The sequence below is a fragment of the Budorcas taxicolor genome, chromosome 8 (genome assembly GCF_023091745.1).
Source record: "Budorcas taxicolor isolate Tak-1 chromosome 8, Takin1.1, whole genome shotgun sequence".
NCBI classification, from domain to species: Eukaryota; Metazoa; Chordata; class Mammalia; order Artiodactyla; family Bovidae; genus Budorcas; species Budorcas taxicolor.
Window position 1 is genome coordinate 103330072 of NC_068917.1, and position 22140 is coordinate 103352211.

At 39.9% G+C, this 22140-nt stretch overlaps 1 protein-coding gene across 1 annotated transcript in view; it reads right to left on the reverse strand.

Moving 5' to 3' along the window:
* Nucleotides 1-22140, reverse strand: part of SVEP1 (sushi, von Willebrand factor type A, EGF and pentraxin domain containing 1) — a 205027-nt gene that overhangs the window by 76698 nt on the left and 106189 nt on the right. The window contains exons 13-18 of the mRNA XM_052644513.1: nt 21632-21753; nt 19404-19512; nt 14366-14530; nt 13022-13255; nt 11010-11171; nt 9580-9741 (exon numbers count right to left, since the gene is read on the reverse strand). Of these exons, the coding sequence (XP_052500473.1) occupies nt 9580-9741; nt 11010-11171; nt 13022-13255; nt 14366-14530; nt 19404-19512; nt 21632-21753 (954 nt within the window). The remainder of the gene's footprint in view (nt 1-9579; nt 9742-11009; nt 11172-13021; nt 13256-14365; nt 14531-19403; nt 19513-21631; nt 21754-22140) is intronic.

A 22140-nucleotide genomic window follows, 5' to 3' on the forward strand; every position in this document is an offset into this window, starting at 1 on the left:
AGCCATAAATATATCATGCCTAAATCATTTAAAAAATGTAATTTACAGCCCATCAGCAGTGTATGAAATCACCCTTCTCATCGCATGCTCATCAGCATACCTTTTTTCTATCTGAAAGTAAAAATGGAACTGCTCTGTTAATTTGCATTTTCATGATACATGAAGTTCTATTTTTATGTTTGTCTGAAATAGTTATTGCTCCTGTATAGTTGCTATTATGTATTGGGGAGTCTTTTATTTTAAAACCTGTTAATGTTATTTTGTGTTTAAAATGCTTTTCATATATTACATGTAGTTGAATACTGTCATTTAACCAAGTTTGAAATTCTCTTGCCAATATTTGGTGGAATATGAGAAAAGAGCTCCAGGCTTCCCTGATGGCTCAGTGGTAAAGAATCTGCCCAGCAGTGTAGAAGACAGGAGTTTGATCCCTGGTTTGGGACTATCCCACAAGCTGCAGAGGAACTAAGCCCATGCGCCACATCTATTAAGACCGTGCTCTAGAGCCCAGGAGCCATGTCTACTGAAGCGCACGCGCCCCAGAGCCTGCGCTCTGCAACGAGACAAGACACCGCAATGGGAAGCCCAAGCGGCACACTAGAGAACAGTCCCCGCTCGCCGCAACTAGAGAAAAGCCCAGAGAAGCAACAAAGACCCAGCACAGCCAAAAAATAATTAGATAAATAAATAAAAAGAAAAGAGCTCCAAACATAACATGGATTTCCTTCAATAACTTTTGGTTACATTTGGCAGAGGGGCAGTGAGGTAGATTATCCATGACTAAATCTGTGGGTTGGGGTTTTAGACAATGATCCAAAGACAAATTCAGGTGGAGTGCGTGAACTGGAGTCATTTGGGTGGGCCCGAAAGTCATTACAAGCTGAGAAAACTACTATAACTATTAAGACCTAACTGTATAAAATGAAGCATGGAAGATAGAACACAGGGAAACAGCTACTCAGTGTATCAGCATACTTTCCCTTTAGGTCTTGGATTCTTGATAATAAAAATTAGTTTAGCAGAAACAATTACCAAAGAGGTTGAAAGATTTAGAGATACACTTGAGGCTCAAGGAAGCAGGATACTCCAAGTGGTGGCATCCCTTCATCAGTAGGACAACAGACATTAAATAAAGGACAACACGCCTGTCATAATCTCAAGATGCTTAGATCAAATTTTTTAAGCATAGCCAGCCAGCCAAGTCTTTTGTAAAAGATCTCTTTTATGTACCCAACTGACAAAACTCAGGAGTTGAATCAATAGATGGCAGAAGATAACATAGATATTAATGCATATTTAGAAAAAAAAAATTCTGGTCGCTACATTTGCCACATTCAAGAAAAGTTTTAAGCTCTAAGTATCTTGGTTTCACCAAGAATAAAATAATCTACTCTGTTACTGCTGCTGTTGCTAAGGCGCTTCAGTCGTGTCTGACTCTGTGCGACCCCATAGATGGCAGCCCACCAGGCTCCCGTCCCTGGGATTCTTCAGGCAAGAACACTGGAGTGGGTTGCAATTTCCTTCTCCAACGCCTGAAAGTGAAAAGTGAAAGTAAAGTCGCTCGGTCGTGTCCGACTCTTAGCGACCCCTTTGATGGCAGCTCACCAGGTTCCTCCGTCCATGGGATTTTCCAGGCAAGAGTACTGGAGTGGGAGAGGTAACTAAACTTACAGGAGTTTATAATAGGTTTCCTGATTCTCAAATTTCCAAAAATGATTGCCTATTTAGAAGAGGTATTAATACTTTCCAAAAAGCTAATTATTAATAGTTAACTGAAAGCATAAATGTTCCACTGATAAAAGTATAAATTTTCTGTTTGAAAATGAATGTGTATCATATGCTAGAAATATAAATGCTACCTGTAAAACTCAAGATACTATAGTGAATTAAACTACTTTTTTCATATAATTTTTTCAGTACGACCTCACTCTTAAAAAAAGACTGTGCCCTAAAACCTGACAGAATTATACTGTCAGCTGTAGTACATGCTGCTGCTGCTGCTAAGTCGCTTCAGTCGTGTCCGACTCTGTGCGACCCCAGACGGCAGCCCACCAGGCTCCCCCGTCCCTGGGATTCTCCAGGCAAGAGTACTAGAGAGGGGTGCCATTGCTTTCTCCAGCTGTAGTACATAATTATACTATAATAGTCAACAATTATACTAAGACACAATAATAATAAAATCTTAAGATAAAAAAAATCAATAAGCCAGTTGTCATCTCAAAACAGCAAACATAGTACTGTGATGCCTATTCTTTGCTTTTTGATCCAGAAAGTGCAAAATAAACTTTCAGGTGGAAATTAGTTTAAATTACATTCCAAGGGCAAACAGTTGTCATCACAAATGTACTTTCCAAGAGTGGATAATCAGCATTTAATATATGATTTACATATGTAGTTAGTACATACACATGCACACATGTGGTGCTAGTGGGAAAGAACCCGCCTGCCAGTGCAGGAGATGTAAGAGGTGTGGGTTCAATCCCTGGGTAGGGAAGATCGCCTGGAGGAGGATGTGGCCGCCCACTCCAGTATTCTTGCCTGGAGAATCCCATGGACAGAGGAACCAGGCAGGCTGTGGTGCAAAGGGTTGCAAAGAGTCAGACACGACTAAAGTGACTTAACACGCACTCATACAACATATGAATGTGTAACATACATATACGCATAAAAATAGCACTATCTACTACAGTATTAAACACACAGACATGACACATACATGGCAGTTCCCAACGGATTAACACCACAAGGAAAGAGGGGAGAAAGTTTTTGATTTGAATCTTGGACAAAGAAACTATGGTTTCTAAGTCAAGAAGAATGAAACAAAATCTTTCTCACCTCTTTTATTGTAGAGAAGGAGAAAAAATATTTAAATATGCCAAAAGTGACATAAAAATAGAATTTAAAATAGAGCATTAAAATGAACAGGGAAAAATGTAACCCCACAGGCCTGTTTCCTAATGGTATAAAGGGAAAAAATACGGTCTTGGAGACACTGGTTTCTGATGACAAAGCCAGAAGTGAAGGGCTCTCATTCTGAGCCTTTTAACTTCATCCTAGACGGTCAAGTGTTGTTATCTTGTTCCACAAATAATCTTTCCTTCTATTGGCACCATATGTAAACACCACCATCAACCAAAAGCCATTTGTGGGATTTATTATTTTGGCAAAAATCATTTTTAAAAAACTGAAAAAATTCAGACTCTTGTAACCAAGACTCAAGACTGTTAACCAAGGACTCAAGACTGTTTAATATCCTAATACATGATAATAGATGAAATATATAAAGAATATTACATTATACTAACATAGTTATATTAATTCTTTTTTAGTAGCTAAGTCGTGTCTGACTCTTTGTAACCACATGGGCCATAGCCTCCTAGGCTTCTCTGGCTATGGGATTCTCCCAGGCAAGAATACTGGAGTGGGTTGCCATTTCATTCTCCAGGGGATCTTCCTGACCCAGGGATTGAAGCCAGGTCTCCTGCACTACAGGCAGATTCTTGACCACTGAGGTACTTAGGAAGCCTGACACAGTAATATACTTAAATATAACTGCTATATTTATTAATGATATTTTAAGTTCAGTTCAGTTGCTCAGTCGTGTCCATCTGTTTGCGACCTCATAAACTGCGGCACGCAAGGCCTCGCTGTCCATCAGCAACTCCCGGAGTCCACCCAAACCCATCTCCATTGAGTTGGTGATGCCATCCAACCATCTCATCCTCCGTCGTCCCCTTCTCTTCCTGCCCTCAATCTTTCTAGCGTCGGGGTCTTTTCAAATGAGTAAGCTCTTCACATCAGATGGCCAAAGTATTGGAGTTTCAGCTTCAACAACAGTCCTTCCAATGAACACCCAGGACTGATCTCCTTTAGGATGGACGGATTGGATTTCCTTGTAGTCCAAGGGATTCTCAATAGTCTTCTCCAGCCCCAGAGTTTGAAAGCATTAATTCTTTAGCACTCAGCCTTCTTTATGGTCCAACTCTTCCATCTGTACATGACTGCTGGAAAAATCATAGCCTTTACTAGATGGACCTTTGTTGACAAAGTAATGTCTCTGCTTTTGAATATGCTGTCTAGGTTGGTCATAACTTTCCATCCATGGAGCAAGCGTTTTTTAATTTCATGGCTGCAATCACCATCTGCAGTGATTTTGGAGCCCTCCCAAAATAAAGTCAGCCACTGTTTCCACTGTTTCCCCATCTATTTGCTATGAAGTGATGGGACCGGATGCCATGATCTTAATTTTCTGAATGTTGAGCTTTAAGCCAACACTTTCACTCTCCTCTTTCACTTTCATCAAGAGGCCTTTTAGATCTTCTTCACTTTCTACCATAAGGGTAGTGTCATCTGCATATCTGAGGTTACTGATATTTCTCCTGGCAATCTTAATTCCAGCTTGTGCTTCTTCCAGCCCAGCGTTTCTTATGATGTACTCTGCATAGAAGTTAAATAAGCAGGGTGACAATATACAGCCTTGACGTACTCCTTTTCCTATTTGGAGCCAGTCTGTTGTTCCATGTCCAGTTCTAACTGTTGCTTCCTGACCTGCATATAGGTTTCTCAAGAGGCAGGTCAGGTGGTCTGGTATTCCCATCTCTTGAAAGATTTTCCACAGTTTATTGTGATCCACACAGTCAAAGGCTTTGGCATAGTCAATAAAGCAAAAACAGATGTTTTTCTGGAACTCTCTTGCTTTTTCCATGATCCAGCAGATGTTGGCAATTTGACTTCTGGTTCCTCTGCCTTTTCTAAAACCAGCTTGAACATCTGGAAGTTCATGGTTCACGTATTGCTGAAGCCTGGCTTGGAGAATTTTGAGCATTACTTTACTAGCATGTGAGATGAGTGCAATTGTGCAGTAGTTTGAGCATTCTTTGGCATTGCCTTTCTTTGGGGTCAGAATGAAAACTGACCTTTTCCAGTCCTGTGGCCACTGCTGAGTTTTCCAAATTTGCTGGCATATGAGTGCGGCACTTTCACAGCATCATCTTTCAGGATTTGAAATAGCTCCACTGGAATTCCATCACCTCCACTAGCTTTGTTTGTAGTGATGCTTCCTAAGGCCCACTTGACTTCATATTCCAGGATGTCTGGCTCTAGGTGAGTTTGAGTGATCACACCATCGTGATTATCTGGGTCATGAAAATCTTTTTTGTGCAGTTTTTCTGTGTATTCTTGCCACCTCTTCTTAATATCTTCTGCTTCTGTTAGGTCCACACCATTTCTGTCCTTTATTGAGCCCATCTTTGCATGAAATGTTCCCTTGGTATCTCTAATTTTCTTGACGGGATCTCTAGGCTTTTCCATTCTATAGTTTTCCTCTATTTCTTTGCACTGATCGCTAAGGAAGGCTTTCTTATCTTTCCTTGCTATTCTTTGGAACTCTGCATTCAAATGGGTATATCTTTCCTTTTCTCCTTTGCTTTTTGCAGCCCTTCTTTTCATAGCTATTTGTAAGGCCTCCCCAGACAGCCATTTTGCTTTTTTGCATTTCTTTTTCTTGGGGATGATCTTGATTGCTGTCTCCTGTACAATGTTACGAACCTCCATCCAGAGTTCATCAGACACCCTGTCTATCAAATCTAGTCCCTTAAATCTATTTCTCACTTCCACTGTATAGTCGTAAGGATTTGATTTAGGTCATACATGAATGGTCTAGTGGTTTTCCCCACTTTCTTCAATTTGAGTCTGAATTTGGCAATAAGGAGTTCATGATCTGAGCCATAGTCAGCTCCTGGTCTTGTTTTTGCTGACTGTATAGAGCTTCTCCATCTTTGGCTGCAAAGAATATAATCAATCTGATTTTGGTGTCGGCCATTTGGTGATGTCCATATATAGAGTCTTCTCTTGTGTTGTTGGAAAAGGGTGTTTGCTATGACCAGTGTGTTCTCTTGGCAAAACTCTATTAGCCTTTGCCCTGCTTAATTCTGTACTCCAAGGCCAAATTTGCCTGTTACTCCAGGTGTTTCTTGACTTCCTACTTTTGCATTCCAGTCCCCTATAATGAAAAGGACATCTTTTGGGGGTGTTAGTTCTAGAAGGTCTTGTAGGTCTTCATAGAACCATTCAACTTCAGCTTCTTCAGCGTTACTAGTCAGGGCATAGACTTGGATTACTGTGATACTGAATGGTTTGCCTTGGAAACAGACGAGATCATTCTGTCGTTTTTGAGATTGCATCCAAGTACTGCATTTTGGACTCTTTTGTTGACTATGATGGTTACTCCATTTCTTCTAAGGGATTCTCCCCACAGTAGTAGATATAACAGCCATCTGAGTTAAATTCAGCCATTCCAGTCCATTTTAGTATGCTGATTCCTAAAATGTTGACGTTCGTTCTTGCCCTCTCCTATTTGACCACTTCCAATTTGCCTTGATTCATGGACCTGACATTCCAGGTTCCTATGCAATACTGCTCTTTTCAGCATCGGACCTTGCTTCTATCACCAGTCTCATCCACAACTTGGTGTTGTTTTTGCTTTGGCTCCATCCCTTCATTCTTTCTGGAGTTATTTCTCCAATGATCTCCATTAGCATACTTTAAGTTCAAAGGCTATATAATGCAAAAAGTGATACATCAGCAAAAAATAAGGTAAACTGTACAACATGCCCATAAAAATAAAGCAGTACAGAAAGAAAAAGAGGAAAAGGAGAGAAAGAAGGGGCGGGGAGAAAGGGGGTTGATTAAAAACTACAGAAATGTATATGAGGGACTATTCTAGAACTCACACACACTTAAAGTAAAAACAAAATGGTGCTTATCCAGCACTGCAGGGGAAAGCATCATTGCCAGTTACTATTGATTTTCCACTCACGACAAGTAGAATGTGGTTAAACATATGCTAGGAATATTAGAAATAGAGCAGTTACCAGAAGTTTAAAGAATTTCTGGGAATTACAATTTCTTAATTGTGGCAATTTGGTATTAGAAAACCTCAAGGATTATTTGGAAACTTCAAGGAAAAAAAATTGTCAAATATGAACTTATTTCACTGTAAAAATCCCAGTTGGCTTTTGCAGTTGGAGGGAGGGAGGAAGGGAAAGAGAGAAGACTTATTTTTCCTGCAGACTTTCTTCCAAAGTTAGACTGTATACTGACAAAATAAGAGAGTCTTTGGTAGATCTCTTTCAACCATAATGTGAGGTTTTGTTTGACTTTTAATTAAAAAAAAAATCCACAGCTGGTATTACACAACACACATGGTTTATGAGTTTCAAGTAGGTCCTAGCTAACCTTTCTTCTCATTTCTTCAGTGAAGCATTAGGTTGATGAACACTACTTGCCCAGTTCCTCATGTCTAAGAAGCTTTCATCTACTGTGATTCTGGTTCTGAGATTCAAACAGATGCAGCATATAAAACATATATTTAGGGTAGCATTCAACTTACAGGGACTGTAACTCCCAGAACGCAATGCTGCCCCCTGCCCCTTCCCCATATCTACACTCAAAACATTCTAAGTATTCATTTTCCAGGAATCTCAGTCTCTAACTGGATACAGATGTATATATGTGTGTGTACCTTGGGGAAAGACTGGCTTATTAAAACATCACTCATTCAATAAGAGATGTTTTTAAACTTTCAGACTGTCATGCATACGTGCTAAGTCGTTTCAGTCGTGTCTAACTCTGTGTGACCCCATGGACTGCAGACTGCCAGGCTTCTCTCTCCATGGATTCTCCATGCAAGAATACTGGGGTGGGTTGCCATTCTTTTCTCCAGGGGATCTTCCCCACCCCGGGATCAAACTCGTGTCTCTTAAGTCTACCTGCATTGGCGGGTGGGTTCTTTACCACTAGTGCCACCTGGGAAGTCCAGATTGCCATAGGCCTTTGGCTTTTCAATAAGGGTATACAGAATGGGTAGGACACACAATTTTTTAAAAAGTCATTTTTCGCCAGGCATGCTTGTTCTGTTCCCAGTGGTGTAACAGACAGAGGTAAACAACTTTCTATTTTTTTGCAAAGTTCTACTGAATTGCAATATCACTGCAGGTTGTTTTTTTAAGTTTCTGGCAATAGGCTGACATTGATTTGTCAGATGGAGTCCCACTGTCATTCTAAGTTTTCATTTTTTACTTTTGTTTCTGTCTTCCAGTTTTTACACTGCTGGAAAGCTGTACCTGGTAAGGATGTTAGAACTATTTGAAATTGAAACTGTATTCTTCATATTTCTATTTAACCAGTGGTTCCCAATGTGGGGTCCCTGGACCAAGCAGAATCAGCATCACCTGAGAATGTCCAACTATTTGTGACCCCATGGACTATACAGTCCATGGAATTCTCCAGGCCAGAATACTGGAGTGGGGAGCCTTTCCCTTCTCCGGGGATCTTCCCAACCCAGGGACTGAACCCAGGTCTCCCGCATTGCAGGCAAATTCTTTACCAGCTGAGCCACAAGGGAAGCCCAAGAATACTGGGGTGGGTAGCCTATCCATTCTCTAATGGGTCTTCCCAACCCAGGAATTGAACCAGGGTCCCCTGCATTGCAGACGGATTCTTTACCAACTGTGCTATCAGGCAAGCCTGAGAACTAGTTAGAAATGCAAATTCTCAAGGCCTTTACCAGACCTGCTGCATTAAAATCTCTGGGGTGGCCCCAGGAATCCATGTTTCAACAAACCCTCCATGGTGACACTTGAGAAACAAAAATTAGTCGCATTTTAGAATCTGGGGCAACTCTGGGTTTCCCTCGTGGCTCAGTGGTAAAGAACCCGCCTGCAATGAGGGAGACATGGGTTCAATCCCTCAGTAGGGAAGATCCCCTGGAGAAGGAAATGGCTACCTCCTCCAGTATTCTTGCCTGGATAATCCCAAGGACAGAAGAGGCTGGTGGGCTCTAGTCCATGGGGTCACAGAAGAGTCAGACATAAACAACAACATTGGGAGAGGGGGGATCTCCAGAAGAAAACCAGTAAACTTACACCAGAATCTGGGGGTGGAGACTGGGTTTCAGTATTTTTAACATGTTACTGACTGGGGCATTTTTTGCAGAAATTTACTCCTGTGGCCCAATGATCTTGTATATAAGTGAATACTGAAACATTCTGGTCAATAATGTTCAGGTAACAAAAGATGTACTAAGATGTCTCTAGTCAATAAGTGGCTACAATACTGATACGAATGTGCAAGGATTCTAGTAGGCAGCCAGGGTGGATAACCACTCGTGAAAATCTTCAAACTGCAGGGAACAAAGGTCATAATCTGAAGGATGTATTTTCCGAGTTTCAAGGAACATAAGACAAGACCTCATTTGGTACATGAAAATCTAAGTTCCTGGTTGACAAGTATTTCTCTCATACTATGTGGTCACATGGTTACTAGTGTTTAGGCCTGGGACCAAGTCATGTGCTTCTTGTGTGTCCCTAACAGTACCAGGATGGTGTTTATATTATGGGTGTTTACACTTAAGTACCGACTGGCTGAATAGAAGGAAACACTCTATGAAGAGAGAGTTATTTACATTCTTTGCATATAGCAGACATATGGCTCTGCTAACAAGATTCCACTCTTCCATGCAGAGAACCTAGCACAGGCTTGGGGAAAAAAAAAAAAAAAGCAATGTGTGTAAGACTTAACCTCCACAAGCAGAAATGTCCACAGCTCCTCTTTTCACAGTTGAAGTGTTTTCTGGACATAAGAGGCACCCCCGGGAACCAAATGCTGGCTGATAGCTGCCCAGTGGACACGACTCGCATGTTTCAAGCCCATTTGATGAGTAGGTGCCTTGTTTACACTGAGCTAAAATGAAAAATGTAATATGGTTAATAATAATGACATCAACTGTACGAAAGTAGCACTGTGTACAATCGGGTTTTCCATATTTTCATTTTTTTAGGATAAATGAGGGTCACAAAGAACTCCAAGCAGACACATTATCTTTTAGATTCTTCATACTTCTGTATACTAATAAGCTATAGGCTCATTTCCAGTTCCTTCTATTATGAGCCAGCATGGTGTTGGGCACATCGAAAATGTCGATAAATAGTTTTGCAGTGAAGTTAGAAATCTGCGTCTGACCAGGTCCAGCTGTTACAGGGAAACTTGCTCTTGTACAAGTTCCCAGCTTGTACGCTGTTCTCTGGAGTGACAGAAACAAAACCCACAATTGGGCTTTCCTCTCGTCACTATGCTGGCACCATTTTCACCCTAAATAAGAACTGGCCCTCTTACCTCCTCATGGTTACAGACACCATTTCATTTGAGGGTTGGCAGAGGAGGAAGTAAGAGTAATCTTAGCATGAGGCCCAGAGAGGTGAATTGAGCAACTTTCCAAAATGCACAGCAATGGTTCTGTAGTAGAGTGGGCCTCTGGCCAGATTTCCCCAATGCACTGTCCTCTCCTTCTGCCCTTTTCCTCCAGATTAATCTCACTTTCAGCGACGCCAGCATTTTCAGGGCATGTGCAGTCGCCCAGCACTGCTCCCAAGTTTACACGTGTCATGAAGCACCCACACCTGCACTGGCAACAACAGGCAAGAAGGAACAAGCCTGCAATTCCTTCTTTCAGAGGCATCTTAGCCACAACGTGAAAGAGATGTTTCCATTAGGAATGGTCTCTGAGAGTAACAGTAACAATGTTTTGGAAAGATTGGATAATTTAGTAGCAAGAAGATGTGCATATGGGTCTGTAGTTATTCATTTCCAAGTAAATGGAGTTAATCTCATCATATCAAATATTATTCAAACAAAAAGCAGCCCAATGCTTGCTAAGTCACGAAAGTCCCTTCTACCAGTTAATGTGAGATTCACTAAAACACGTGGAATTAACTGATGAAAACAGATTAAAGTTCTTGACAGTGGAGTTTGATTTAGACAGCAATGGGCTGTACCAAAAGGAAGGTAAATGGACTTCTCTGAGTGAGGGAAACATTCAAGTAATAGCTTATAGCTGAAAGAAAGAAAAAAAATCAGTTAATGAAGTTGCTTTTGGTAATGCTCATATTTCAGCCTATTTGCTAGCGAGGTTTCCTAAGCGGAAATAAAATTCAGGCTTCTGGTCTAACTACCTTTGCATTCCGAGCTGCTCCTTGAATGGAGATATTCGGTGTAAGTCCCAGTCGGACAGGGTTTGCACTCAAGCTGCCCTTCTTCATCTTGATAGGAGCCCATCAAGCAACTCTCACAGACAGAATGCTCCAGGGAATAGTAGGTTCCCAAAGGGCAGTTGACTGAAAACAAGCAGGAAACGCTGAATACTGTATGGAACATACTTTTGTCCCTTAGGTATGAGACTAATAAAGCATGCTTCCAGCTACTATTGTTTATAAGTTAAATTTCACTGTCAGAGGTTTACTCACAAGATAAACTTTCCATAAATGTAGTCCTCTAAACCAACAAACAGATTTTTTTTTTTTGAGAAAATGCAAATTCTTAACTGACCAAGCTTATACCTTATAGGATGGGGGCTTTGAAGTGTGGGTTAAAGCATAAACCAGATCATTCTGGAAACACACAGCAAATGGAAAATAAAAATAAAGCAGTTAATTTGGTGCTTTGACATATTAGAAATGGTTTCTTCACTGTTCTTCCGAATGGTTTCCCTTATGAAACTGTACATTATAGCATCACTTCTAGAAACAAAAACAGACAAAGGTGGGGAGCTTAGAACAAATGAGTTAAGTTGACCCCTCTCCCTGCTTAGACTGCACTGAAGCCATGTGCAACTCTGAGGCATCCTCAGACCCAAAGACCCTGTGGAAACTGGCCAGTTTCAAAACCTTCCTTCCCTGGAGATTTGGTCTACTATTTTGGCAGGCTCGGAGTGCAGAATTTCTGAAATCAAAGTGGGATATTAAATTCCCTGAGAGGTTGCTATCAAAGATAGCATTCTTACAGAGAAAACACCTGAAAGATTCACTTGGGTGATTCTGATGTGTTAATGTGTGAAAGAATTATCAGGCAACTTACTAAAATTTCAGATTCCAAGGACCTGACCCCAAAGGGTCAGGAGGCATCCCCTGTGGATTGGGACCTGAATCAAGCTGCAATCTGACAAGCACTTCAGGGGATGCTGACACAGGTAGTCTGAAGACCACACTGAGAAATGCAGAACGCTGGCCAAGGCAATTCCGGATTTTTACTTACAAGTTGAGAAAGAAATAACAGGAGACTCAGAATGACAATATTAATGTGCTTTTGATGAGCTGGGTTTATTCCAGTGTGAAAACCCTAGCTGAGCTCTGGCAATAGCAATGAGAACTGTTGATGAAGGTTTTCTGACCAGGACACAATATCCCACACTGTAGAGAGATTAACAGAAGCCTCATGTCATTTGGTTCTGTTTGAGCATGTAGATTTTGCTTGGAGGAGACTCTGCTATCTATAAATGATGACTGGCTTAGGAAAGAGACTGGAATTGACTCAGATTGTGACAGTCTAAAGTCAGTAAAAGCTAAGGGATTGGGGAGGGAGGGGAAAGGGGACTGGCACTTTAATGGGTCTGGGGTCTCTTTGGGGGTGATGGAAATGTTTTGGAACTGTGATAGAGGTGATGGTTGAATGTCACTGTGACTATACTAAACACCACTAAACTGCATACTTCAAAATGGTTCATTTTATGCTATGTGAATTTTGTGTTGGCTGCCTGGGTGAGTATATCAGCTGAATCACTTATTGTCTTAAAAGACTTAAGTTCTTAGCCTCTTGGCTTCGGTTTTCTCATGCATAAAATGTACTTAATAATAATGGTACCTCATACAGTAGCTAAACAGGATTAAACAAGACAGGGTCTCAGTTAGCACACAGAGGTGGTCAGCAAAGTTTTAGTTTTTGTCACTAGAGTTGCTGCTGAAAGCTGTGAGGTCTAAAGATCTAGAAATAAAACTAAGATTTGAGTCCCTTATCTAAAGTAATCTTATCCTGACCAATAGTAGTTATCTAGACTTTTGAGACAAAAAGCACGTAACAATAACAAATGTAGGTTTCAGGACAATACCCCTTTACAGTTGTAGGGTGACTCGACCCGTGTCGTCTGACCCAACAGGCACCAAATATTTTTGGTGACAGTGAGAAATCTTACCACACATTCGGCCTCTCAGCACAGAGCCCGGTCTGCAGAAGAGGAAAGCCTTTTCTGTTTCTAAGGAATTGCTGTCAGCTACAAGCATTTCAGAGGCAAGCTGAAAGGAATACATGGGCTCCTTAGTAAGGGTCCTTTTCAGTCGATTTGTGATCGTTTCCAATGTCTTAATGAGTCGCTGCTGATTTTCCAATTCAAGGGTATCGTTTCTTTCATCGGGTAATGGCACACTAGCTGAGATAAACACATGTAAGAATTAAAGATTTTAAAATTAAAAAAAAAAAAATAATAAAAAAAAAATAAAAAAAAAAAAAAAAAAAAAAAAAAAAAAAACAAAACAAAAGAAAACACACACACACACTGTGTTGCAGCAAGCCATTTGGAGTGAGTTTTTACCCTAAAAAATGACATATATTAACTTTAAAAACGCATTCCAATATACACTATGTGCAGACACTGTTTGATTCCACTTATACGGGGGACCTGCTGCTGCTGCTACTGCTAAGTTGCTTCAGTCGTGTCCGACTCTGTGCGACCCCACAGACAGCAGCCCACCAGGCTCCCCCGTCCCTGGGATTCTCCAGGCAAGAACACTGGAGTGGGTTGCCATGTCCTTCTCCAATGCATGAAAGTGAAAAGTGAAAGTGAAGTTGCTCAGTCGTGCCTGACTTTAGCGACCCCATGGACTGCAGCCTACCAGGCTCCTCCGTGCATGGGATTTTTCAGGCAAGAGTACTGGAGTGGGGTGCCATTGCCTTCTCCGATACGAGGGACCTAGAATAGTCAAATTCAAAGTCAGAACGAACACTAGGAGTAGATCCTGGGGTCAGGTCGGGGGTGGGGAGCGGGAATGGGGACTTGGTGTTGAATGGGGACAGAGTTTCAGTTTAGGAAAGTGAAAAATCCAGGAGATAGATGATGGTGGGAGATGATGAATGTATTTAATGCCACTGAATTGTACAGTTAAATATGGTTAAAATAGTATGTTTTATATTATGTGACTTTTTAATCACAATTAAAAGAACATTTCAGGAAAGATACACACAAATTTAAATTATTACTTACTGAGTAGCTAGTACATGGAGAATATTAAGAACAACATGTTTTGTTTACACGCCTTAGTTCAACATGTCAAGATGAGTTTGAAGCCGGGGGCTTGTTGCTATGAGAATCATAAAATATATCTGTGATATTATGAAAAATAACAGAACAGGTGATTGTGCTTGCCCTAATATACAGTTCCAGGGTAATCTCCTAATACTGACAACACATAGAAAGTTTGAAAATAGATCTCCAACCAAGAATTTCCCATTATATTAACCTTTTCAAACAGACTATTCTTACCTGTGATGTTAAAAATTAACCTAATTTTGTGGTCAGATAATGGGGCACTTCTTTCAATCCGTGAAGATCTGGCTTTGCCAGCACCCGTGGGTGTTTCTCGCACTGTGTCCTGGAAGTCACCGTAAGAGTAATCCAGCCTGTTGGCTGCACCCCAGCCACCAGGTCCTGAAAAGTTGGGGAAGAGAAATAAGACTGTACAGCTGCATCTTTATCCGCTTTTAGGGTCTAATGTTCAGCCACAAATTATGTTGTCTTTGATCACTATTTAAATTGCCCATAATGTTCTACATATAAAGTTTTGCCTGTAATTTTATACTGTGGTCTTGGGCACTTCATATTAAATTTAGATTAGCAATGAACAGGCTATGTAGGCATTTAAACCATTCTATCTTCAGCCTAATAATTATAGTAGGTTTAGAGGAAATGGGAGGTGGGTATAGATTTTAATCAATGTCTATTTCCTTTCAGGGTTTGTTCCATTCTTGTCTTTTTTAATATCAGTGTCACAAACTGAATGTGCATAAACAGATTTCCCTTTGTGAAGATTATTCAAGATATTTGCATATCTGCATATTTTAAATATAAACATACTGTACTTTTAACAAAAATAACAAAGATAATACTGTGTGTATATTATTTGCTAATCACTTTTCAAATTTTCTCAACAATATATTATAATATTTCTGTGTCAAATAGTTTAATGTCTTTTTCTATAGCTATGCTAGTTTCTGAGGGCAGCATTATGAGTTAAATGTTTACACACGTAAGAAACTGCTGGAGGCAGATGCCATGCTTAGTCACTCAGTCATGTCAGACTCTCCAGGGATTGCAGCCTGCCAAGCTCCTCTGTCCATGGAATTCTCCAGGCAAAAATACTAAAGTGGGTTGCCATGCCCTCCTCCAGAGAATCTTCCCAAACCAAGGATCAAATCCAGGACTTCTTCACTGTCTGAGCCACGGGGGAAGCCCAAGGATCCTGGAGTGGGTTGCCATACCCTCCTGCAGGGGATCTTCCCATCCCAGGGATCAAACCCAGGTCTCCCACAATGCAGGCAGATTCTTGACCACCTGAGCCACCAGGGAGGCCATGAATACTGGAGTGAGTAGCATGGTTGTATGTGTCTCTTTAGACGCCTTCCATATCACTGAGACCAGCTGCATGGTTCAGACGGTAACTTCTTGATAAATGAAGTATGTATGCCTGGACAATCTTAATCAAGCTACTTTCATTACTCTGAATCTCAGTTTCTTTATGTCTACATTGAGATCATTATTCCTACCTTGTATGTCTGCGGAATAACAGCTAATTCATGCAAACTAGCTCATAGACTAGTTTTTAGACTAGCTTTTAGACTCATTCTAAAAGCTCAGTGAGAGTAAATAATATTAATATTGATGTAGGCACGCTGTTGTTGCTTGGTTATGTGCTTTAAACATCAAATCTATTTATACAGGTTTGTCCACTTAAGTAAGTTGGTTTTTGAGTTTCTTTTTTAGCTTAATTCATGCTTCTAGCCACTTAAAAAGAACTAGATCAATAGTTTTATTTTTCACTTAAACATTTTCCCTACAAGTGCCATGTAGCCATTGTAAAAAACACAACACCACAAAATCCCAGAGGAACAAAGAGAAACATGTAAAAGATTGTCTATAATTCCACCACACAGAAATAATGACCATAAAATTTTAGCCAAGAATATTTTCTACGAATAAACACACACATGCACATTTATGCACACATATTATATATATGCATACATATTATATATGAATATATAAACACATACATACACATTTATGCACACGCACACACATAGTGTGTGGTAGCTCAGGTAGTAGAGTCTACTCGCTACGTGGGAGACCCAGGTTTGAGCCCCGGGTGGGGAAGATCCTCTGGAGAAGGAAATGGCAACCTACTCCAGTATTCTTGCCTGGACAATCCCATGGACAGAGGAGCATGACAGGCAACAGTCCATGGGGTCACAAAGAGTCGGACGTGACTGAGTGACTTCACTTGCTTTCTTTATATATATATATGTATACAGCTAGAATAAATATAAACATACTGTACTTTTAACAAAATAAGATCATGCTATATGAATATTATTTGCTAATCACTTTTAAAATTTTCTCAACAATATAATATTTCTGTGTCAAATGGTTTAATATCTTTTTCTATAGCTAAACTTCCTTGGTGGCTCAGACAGTAAAGCATCTGTCTACAATGTGGGAGACGTGGGTTCCATCCCTGGATTGGGAAGATCCACTGGAGAAGGAAATGGCAATCTACTCCAGTACTATTGCCTGGAAAATTCCATGGACAGAGGAGCCTGGTAGGCTACAGTCCATGGGGTCACAAAGAGTCAGACACGACTGAGCGACTTCACTTTCCTTTCACTTTCACTACAAACTAAGTTTGTATTTTCAGACTTTGAGGTTATTTCAAAATTTTAGAACATCCTTGTACTACACTATGTCATAAAATCTTCTCACCATCAGTAAGAAGACACCACCCAATTCCATAAATACCCAAATGAAATATGTACATCTTAGAATTTACAAAATATGGTACATGTTTGTACATTAGTATGACTTTTATCTTGAGAAATATCCTCAGATGGGTCTGAGCATTTTTAACCCTTTAGTTACATACTGCCAAATGCTCTTCAATTTCTTCTCTACACACAATATGTGAGTATAATTTTTATCTCATGACACCTTTGCCAACTCTGGGTATTGAGAGTTTTACTCAAATTTGTTCATCAGACAGGATAAAAAATGGCATCTCACTTTAGTTTTAATCTGAACTACATGAGTAGTATAAGATCTAATCATTTTAGTATATTTATTGGCCCTTTCTTTTCCACACATTATGACATGCCGAGGTGGTATAAATATTACTGATTTTGTGAGTGGTGTAAAGACACTCAAGGAAGAAGGTTTGCCTCTCAGGATCCCTTGCATCACTTGCACCATACAGTATTCAGATTCTTACAGGATGACACACATCACCCATCACAAAGTCTCATGATGATAGCCGACTCCCTCTGTGTGCAGTCCTGTACCCTTGCAACCTACCTCGACAATCCAGGGGCAGCGGGAACCTGGGTCACGTGTGACAGAAGAGGCACTGGTATTCTAGAGGTGCCACTGCCAACGCCCCCACCAAGGCCACTTTGTGTTCTTCTATCTAAAACTTTAACTTCCATTATGTTCACTGAGAAGTTGTTTATAATTGTTAAAACTGGAAAACAAACTCAAAGTCTACCAATAGGAAACTGTTTATATAAATTATAGCAAATTCATAAAATAATATATGTAGTCATTAAAACTGCATTGAACGCACTGGTATATTTAAAATGAATAACCAACAAGGATCCACGTACAGCACATGGAACTCTATTCAATGTTATGTGGCAGCCTTGATGGCAGTGGGGGTTTGGAGGAGAATGGATAATGTCTATTTATGGCTGAGTCCCTTCACTGTTCATTTATCACAACATTGTTAATCAGCTATACCCCAATACAAAATAAAAAGTTCAAAAAATTGCACTGAAATATTTATGACATAAAAGTATCCTCGATAAAATATTAACTAGAAAATCATGTTTATGAAATAGTATGGGTCTACACTCAAATGCAGTACAGTAATATACACATTAATATAGTAACAATTATTTCTGGAACTGCAGGTTATCTCAATTTTATTCTTTTAGTATTTTTCAAATTTTTGCAAAAAACATATATGCAGAAATAATATTTTTCAATTTAAAAGCTCTAAAGCAACAGTCAATATCACTCTTAATGCTAAATCACTAAAAGAAATATGATTAGTGTCAAAAACAAAAAGAATGTCCACTCTCATGTGAATTAATACTGCTTCAAATAATCTAAGCACTTTACTACTCTTGTATTTCCTCATTTAATCCTTACAACAGCCCTATGAGCTCAGTACTCTTACACACCCAGTTTAAAGATGAGAAAATTGAGGCACAGAGTGGTTTGAGAACTTAAGCTCTTCCCCTGCCTCCTGCTGCTGCTGCTGCTAAGTCACTTCAGTCGTGTCCGACTCTGCGTGACCCCATAGGACAGTAGCCCACCAGGCTCCCCCGTCCCTCAGATTCTCCAGGCAAGAACATTGGAGTGGGTTGCCATTTCCTTCTCCAATGCATGAAAGCGAAAAGTGAAACTGAAGTCGCTCAGTCGTGTCCGACTCTTCGCGACCCCATGGACTCCTAGCAGCCTAGCAGGCTCCTCCGCCCATGGGATTTCCCAGGCAGGAGTAATGGAGTGGGGTGCCATTGCCTTCTCCTCCCCTGCCTCCTAGTTGGTGGGTAAGCCAGGATTCAGACATTTACTAGTTGGTTGTAGAATTTATGTATTTAACCAGGACGGTATCACCACTGTGTTCTAAAACATTACTCTGCAAGTTCTGTAGAGACAGTTTTATAAGAATGAAATAAAAATAAGTATAATTACTGGAAAGGACAAAGAAATCCCATAACACACTTTGGAGTACACTTAATAAAAGTTGTATGTCAATTATTTCTTAAAAAAACAGAAGAAAAAAACATTCAGAGTCTACATGAAGAAAACATCCAAATTCTACTTGAAGGCATATCAGACTGGAATAGATTGAGTCTTAACATATTATAAGTGAGGAATGTGAATATTTTACATGTATTACTATTTTGAATAAATGACTTCCAATTTAAGTTAAATGCCATATAAAAATTGCCATTAGTACCTTATAACTATTACTACTCTAAGACATCATACAAATATTTGAATTTTACAATCACAATGTGACTTAGTTTTCTTAGTATTTATCATCCTGAAGCATTCTGGCTAATATTTTGAAAGAATTACATATCTATAAATATCATTACACACAGGATCAGGTTATCCAGTCATCCTAGAACTCTTGATGAATAAATAAGTGAAAGGTTATTTTTCTAATTTGCCCCACTCTTCTGGAATGATTTTCTTAGCCTGCACAACAGTTTTCCCAACTACCCACACTAAATAATTTCATTACCAATTGCAAAGCCATTTTCATAGTCATAATTATATTCAAGGCAGTATTTTTTGGTCAAGTCCTCCAGTCGGCAGTCAATGTCATCAGCATCACTACAAAATGATGGGACCTGTAAAAAAAAAATGAAAGAGGACAAACTGTGCTTCACATCTGGGTGTGCCTTGGATAAGCTCTATGCTCCTGTTCTTCACATCTCCATCAGCAGGAAGGAAGGAAGGACCCCAGAGCGCTCCCTGTCCTTAAAAAGGCCCCGACCCTGCTCCTTGCCCTCCTCTACCTCCTCTCAGTGCCGTGGACCACCAAGATCAGTCTCATGCCTTTTCCCTCTGTTTACATCACTTATCACAAGAGACTCAGGACTCCTGGGATATCTGTCTCTGAACTTTCACCCCAACTGAGTTTTGTTTTTTTGTTCAATTGAAGTATAGCTGATTTACAGTTTTCTATTAATGACTCTTTAGATCCCTTTTCTCTGGCCCCATCTCCCACCCTCCTCCAAGTAAAGTCCTTGAAAACTTTCCTTGGCGCCCTCTGAAGTTCACAGTCAAGAACCAGTCAAACCCTTATTAGTATTCACCTCCTCTCTCTGTGTTCTTTTCACTTGCTCTCAATGAAACCTGACTTCCTTGTTTTTTAGGTGGTGGTCATGGAGGTGAGGAAGTGTCCTCCTCACTCTTCAGTGCTGTTTCTAGCTCATACTCCCATGAACCTCCTTGAAGCCTGAGTTTTGAAGCTCCTGCAGTAAGCCATACCACACACTAATCTCCTTGTGCCCGTCACCTACAGCCCTCCCCTATTCCAAGTCACTTCCTCATGCCAAGAACCTTAGTAAGTGTCCCTGGTATAGCCCTGGGTGATTTCTATATTCAGCCAGCTGATCCTTCCATCACCTTGAATTCTCACTTCCTCTTCCATCTTCCAGCTTTACTTTGGCAGTTACTCACAGTCATACCCTCAGATCTTGTCATTACCAGGAACTGCACCCTCTCTTAGACCCAGGAATCCAACACCTCTTCTGTAATCCACTGACACTGTCACCTCTTCACTGTCTCTCAGCCCCTGATGTCTTCACTTCCTTATTTACCCATTCTGGATCCCATCTTGATCCATCACCATAAATTACTTACTCCCTTGCAAGCACCCTCCTTGGTCTGTCACCATGAATTACTCCTTTGCATGCACCCTTCTCAATTTGTCTGGAGAACTTTAACCCCAGTTAAATTGATTGCTCTGCTTTCTCCACAGTTGTGCCCATATGCTCAACTATAGTTTGGGAGAAAACACATCCCTGCTTACGACCAGTCCTACATTTCTCTAGTATCTTCATTTATGCTCTCCTAGAAAATCATTTTGTACCACATTCTCTTTTCTCAAACCTCCAACAACTCCTCCCCAGCCTTACTCCAGACTGATCATTCTGCATCTTTTTTCACAGATCAGATAGTCACAAACGATCCTTCTTTCACACACATCACATGTGGACTCACCCCTGTACCTGTGCTCATGTCCTCTACCCCTTCTTGACACCTCTCTTTCTCACACTCTGCATCAAATCTACTACTATTGCATCTACTTTCAGAATCTATCCTAAATCTAAGCCACTCAACTCTGTTAGGGATATAAGTATATATATATATATAGTATGTACTCAAGATAGTTCTGGAGTTAACTACACGTTAAGTTGCTTAGAGGACTATGATTTCACAGAAGTTATATATACATACACATATATATAAACTATAAATATATAAAAAACATATATAAAACATTTATATACACACATATATATACAGAACATTTCCTGCTTTCAAGATGCTCAATACACTTAAATACATTGCTTTGCTCTCCTGGAATCCCGAAAGAGTCCTAAACTTACATGAAAAAGAAAACCTTTTAAGTGTTCAGTGATCATAAAAGAAAAACAGACAACAAGGGCATTTCTGTCATACTTTAAACAACAAAGCAGACATTCTCAAACCAAAGGGACTCTAAGTTTTTCTGAATGTTTTAACAAATTCAAAGTGCTTTAACACAGATTGACTTATAATTCACTCCAGGAGACCAAAACCTATGAATAATTCTAAATATGAGGAGCAAGTTTGGGTCACAAAGAAAAAGGAACTCATCAAGACAAAGAATTTCTGTTGCAGGCTACGAAGAGCAACTATGGAAAACTCAACAGCATCCTTTAAAGTATGGCAAACAACCAAGGAACGCTACTGACATACCATTTTCCCCAGGGTGGTCTCAAATGCTTCAGAAAATTTCTTCAACAGATCTGTGTCATCACAGCGAGTTGCTTTGTACAGCATCTCAAAGGACTTGTACCCATGATTTGCAAAACGTTTTACTGGAAAAAACCAGTTTCAGTTGGTTAGTGTTTTCAAAACACAAATTTAATTTCTGTGGAATTAAATTGGTATTTTCATCCCGACATGGTTTATGGGATTGTTATAAAAACAAAAGTTGATAGTTAAGGAATGTTTCCAGGCATTAATCGATCATAATAAACCAGCCAAGCAGCCATGTACCCAGTTACCTGGTGATATATTTGCTTTCATATATTATTCTTAACCTTCCAATCATATGACAAAGTGAACATTTAAGGGAGAAAGAGATACAAACATTTTTTTCATTATATTCCTGGGAATCTTTGAAAAATTCTGGTTGCAAAGATATTATATAAGTTTATAATGTATATTTTTATATTATATTTTCAATCAATAGACACTAAAAA